The sequence below is a fragment of the Osmia bicornis genome, unplaced genomic scaffold (genome assembly GCF_907164935.1).
Source record: "Osmia bicornis bicornis unplaced genomic scaffold, iOsmBic2.1, whole genome shotgun sequence".
Classification (NCBI taxonomy): domain Eukaryota; kingdom Metazoa; phylum Arthropoda; class Insecta; order Hymenoptera; family Megachilidae; genus Osmia; species Osmia bicornis.
Window position 1 is genome coordinate 22,426 of NW_025791137.1, and position 4,455 is coordinate 26,880.

The window sequence follows — 4,455 nt, forward strand, 5'->3', positions numbered from 1 at the left end:
CAGCGAGCTTCTCAGCGCCGTTAATTCTATTAATTCGGCCCGCTGCTGTGATGGTGCCCGTGATCTCGTGTGTGATCGACACGTGGTTGGCGGCTCACGTGTTCAATGAATTATCTTGTAAATGAACATTACCTGTGAATCCTGTCGCTTGCACAATCGCTGAGGATTCGTGAGTTCGTCAGAGAGCTGCTTTCGTGATCCTTTTTGGTGATCTGCACGTGAACACTTGTAGAAGAGCGAAAAGAATGATCTGCACGTGTGTTTCACTGTGATCGTTGATCGATAATGGCGGCGTTACGCGCGAGCCGGCGAGAAGAACCCAGCTCACGCGTTACCTAGATGGGCAACTCCCGATCGATAAATCGATCGACCGTGAGCGCCATCATGGCTGAGCGGATTCTCAAACATTTCCGCCCGCCATCAGCAACTCGTTGATGATGTTACTGCAGAGGTGAGCTCAGCTTGATGGTGAACAGGCAGGATGACAAGCTTGGTGATCGGTCTGACGAGAGTCGTGGTTGCAGTCTTCAAGGTTGCAACCCTGGTGAGGGCATTCTTGCCGGGGTGAACTTCGGTCACTCTTGCGAGTGGCCACTTGCTCGGTGGAAGATGCTCGTTCGTGAGCAGCACCAACGAGCCTGTCTTGATGTCGTTCGATGGATGATGCCACTTTGAGATTGATTGAAGTCTCTGCAGGTAGTGTCGAGACCACTGAGACCAGAAGTGTTGAACCCTCTGCTGGATCAGTTGCCATTTCGACAATCTACCTGGTGAGACGTCGAGCAGTGAGGGTTCTGGTATCGTGTTGAGCGCTGAACCGATGAGGAAGTGTCCTGGGGTGAGCGCAGAAATGTCGTCGGGATCGTCACTGAGCGGCTCCAATGGTCTTGAGTTGAGCACCGCTTCGATCTGTGTGAGGAGAGTGGAAAACTCTTCGAATGTTAGTAAGAGCTCACCAATTGTTCTCCTGAGATGGTACTTGATTGATTTCACCACAGCTTCCCATTTTCCTCCCATGTGAGGAGCAGCTGGTGGGTTGAACATGCATGGAGTGCTGTCAGCTGACAGAATCGATGCGATCTGTCGGTGCTCCTGTGAACTTGACGTGAACAGGCGTTTAAGCTCTGCCTGTGCTCCAATGAAATTTGTACCGCAGTCAGAGTACAGCTTGTGAGCGATCCCTCTTCGTGATGAGAATCTTCTGTAGGCTGCCAGAAATCCCTCGGTTGAGTAATCGCTGACAACCTCGAGGTGAACAGCTGATGAGGAGAAGCATACGAACACGCAGATCCATCCCTTGATTGTTTTCGAGCCTCTTCCCTTTGAATTTTTCATTGTGATTGGTCCTGCATAATCGACACCGGTGTGAGCGAATGGTCGTGATGGTGTGACTCGACAGAGAGGTAGTTGACCCATCATCTGACGAGCACGAATCCCCCTCTGACGAGCATACACGACACATCTCAAAATGTGAGATTTTACAGGAGCTCTGCCACCGATGATCCAGTACCGTTGTCGAATGTATGCGAGCGTGAGCTGCGTTCCTCCGTGAAATGTTCGCTTGTGAGCATCTTCAATGATGATCTTCGACAGGTGAGCGTCCCGTGGGAGGATCGCTGGATGTTTTCCATCCCTGCTGAGCGCTGTGTTTGTGAGTCTTCCTCCCACTCGTATTGTTCCCTGCGAATCGATGAAGGCGGTGAGGCGACTGAAGGGGTGAGTTGCAGGCAGGGTTGAGCCTGTGTTGAGCGTCTTGATTTCGCTGGTGAAATACAAGTGTTGAGTCGCGTGAATCCAGAAGAGCTGCGCCTTCTCCATGTCGCAGGATGGTATGATGATCACAGGAGGAGTTTCGAGCTTTCTCTTAAGCCGTGAGGCAAACCTGAAACAAAGTGCAGTCAGTCTATACAGCTTAATAAGAGATGAATATTTGTAAATGAGATCCCAATGATAACTTAGCTTTTGAGCTGAAGCAAAGAGTGAGACATTGGGTCTCACTTCGAGCTCGCTGGTTAAAGTTGAGAATTCCTTTTGCTCTGGCCAATGATCTTGATTTCGAGCCATCCATGGAGGACCTTTCCACCAAAGCTCGAATCGTTGAAGTTGATCTGTCGAAATGCCTCGGGAAGCACAGTCGGCTGGATTAGAAGTACCTGGAACATGCCTCCAATGCGCATTTGGAGTGAGTTCTTGGATCTGAATGACTCTGTTCCGAACATAATCCTTCCAACGTGATGCTTGCGATTTGATCCATATGAGCGAAACTTGAGAGTCCGTCCACAGGTGCGTTGCATTGATCTTCACCTTGAGCGTTGATTGAACATATTTTGTGAGTTTTGCCAGTAGGAGTGCGGCCGACAACTCCAATCTGGGTATCGTGAGCCTCTTCAGTGGTGCAACTTTTGTCTTAGAGCAGACAAGTGACGTCATTGAGTCGTTGGACGGAGAGCTGACAGTGATGTAAATCACTGCTGCCATGGCAAGTTGAGAAGCATCAGAGAATCCATGAATTTCTACAGTTGAATTGTTCCATGTGTTGAACCATCTTGGAATTGTCAGTTTGGCCAAACCTTTGAGATCTTCTCTGATGATGAACCATCGTGATACAATTTGAGACGGTAATTGGTCGTCCCAATTGATTTTGTGTAGCCAGAGTTCTTGTAATAGCATTTTTGCTCGTACTATTACCGGTGAGACGAAACCTAATGGATCAAATATCCGAGCCACTTCGGACAATACGAGGCGTTTTGAACACTTACTTGGTTGATCAATCAAAGTTGATGAGAAGCCGAATGCGTCAGTTTGAGGCATCCATTGAATACCGAGTAATTTGGTAGTGCAGTCGTCAAATGATATGGGAGCTGACGATTGTGTGGATGACGAAACAGCCCGTAGTAGATCTGGGTGAGTTGCATGCCATTTTGCGAGCGGAAATCCGCCCGCGTTGCACAATGCAATCAGCTGTTGAGCGACCTCCACAAGTTCCGAGATTGAGTCTGCTCCTCCAAAGACATCGTCCACATATCTGCCATGTGTGAGCGAAGGCGTTGCCAGAGGGAATCGATGACCCTCATCGTGAACAAGTTGCATGAGTGCTCGTGTCGCCAGGAAGGGAGCCGCCTTTGTACCGTACGTGACAGTTGTGAGCTGGTAAGGGATGACATTGCGGTCTTCATCGATCCAAAGGATTCGCTGGAGATCCCAATCATCCTTGTGAACTGCTACCTGGCGATACATTTTTGTGATGTCTGTGGCAAAAATGTGGTGATAATGGCGAAGCCAAATTAGAACATCTGTAACATTCAAGAGCAAATTAGCACCAGTATGCATTAAATCGTTGACTGATTTGCCTGATGTCGTAGCTTTTGATCCGTTGAATACAACCCTGAGCTTCGTAGTTGAACTGTCGAGACGTAGAACTCCATGGTGAGGCAAATAATATGGTTGAAGATGAGCAGAGGTCTGAGGTGTTGAGCCGTCAGAAGAGACCCTCAACCCTCCTGATGCCGAAGCATCATGTGCCAAGGTCATCTCCCCATCAGGCCCAACGTTCTCAGCCTCTCTTGATGAAATTCTTTTGTGATCTGGAGCCTTTACCATGTGTCCTAATTCTTCGTACTCTTTCATGAACTCGACGTAGAGCTGGTTGTATGTTGAATCCTTGGAGAGTCGTCGCAAAGTGCTTTGTAGACATCTTTGAGCAATCTTGTGTGAATTGCCTAAGAGCGATGCTGGTGCCTTGAGTGGAATGCGAACGATGTACCTTCCTGTGTGATCGCGAGCGTGAGTCGCACAGAAATGTGATTCGCATTCTTCTTCCTCCGGAGTGAGCGTGCTTAGAATATCCATTGGTGATTCCTCTTGAACCCAGAATTTGGCGAGCAGCTCTTGCAGATTGCTCTGGTCGTCTTGAGCAACTGCAAAATGTGAATAATGAGTATTTGAATGTGATTCGTTGACTGGGCCAATGACGAGCCATCCAAAAATGGAAAGTTGAGCAATTGGTGTTGTTGGTGAGCCCTTGATGATATTTGGCTTGATGATCCTTCCGTAGAAATCCGCTCCAATGATTAAATCGACTGGTCGTGGTGTCAAGAAATCATTGTCCGCCAATCTCAATTTTCTAATGTGAGGCCAATCCGGAGTTCTCATTGAGAACGATGGCAGGATTGTCGATACGGCTGTGAGCACGTGAGCCTGGATGCAGACAGTCTGCTGTGAATGCATCGACTGGAGTGTGACAGTGACCACGCCCTTTGTTTCAGTTGATTTTGTTCCACCAACACCAATGATTGTGATGGATGATCGGTGTCTCCGAAGGTTGAGCAGACGGGTGAGTTTTTCGGAGATGAACGAAATTTCGGAACCGGGATCTATTAAGATGCGGATTTGATGAACTGTCGTTGAGGTGGTGAGCAGAGCTTGAGCGGTTGCAAGGAGTGTCTGGTGATCTGT

General features: G+C 48.5%; 1 protein-coding gene across 1 annotated transcript; it reads right to left on the reverse strand.

Annotated features, from left to right (window-relative positions):
- Positions 1-420: 420 nt before the first annotated feature.
- Positions 421-4,227, reverse strand: LOC114881637. Its single transcript, XM_046289579.1, has one exon. It carries the CDS (start codon positions 4,225-4,227, stop codon positions 421-423), a length of 3,807 nt encoding a protein of 1,268 aa, XP_046145535.1.
- Positions 4,228-4,455: the final 228 nt, after the last annotated feature.

Excerpts from the sequence above, each read along its gene's own strand:
- LOC114881637 (XM_046289579.1), bottom strand. The coding sequence starts at position 4,227 with ATGCATTCACAGCAGACTGTCTGCATCCAGGCTCACGTGCTCACAGCC.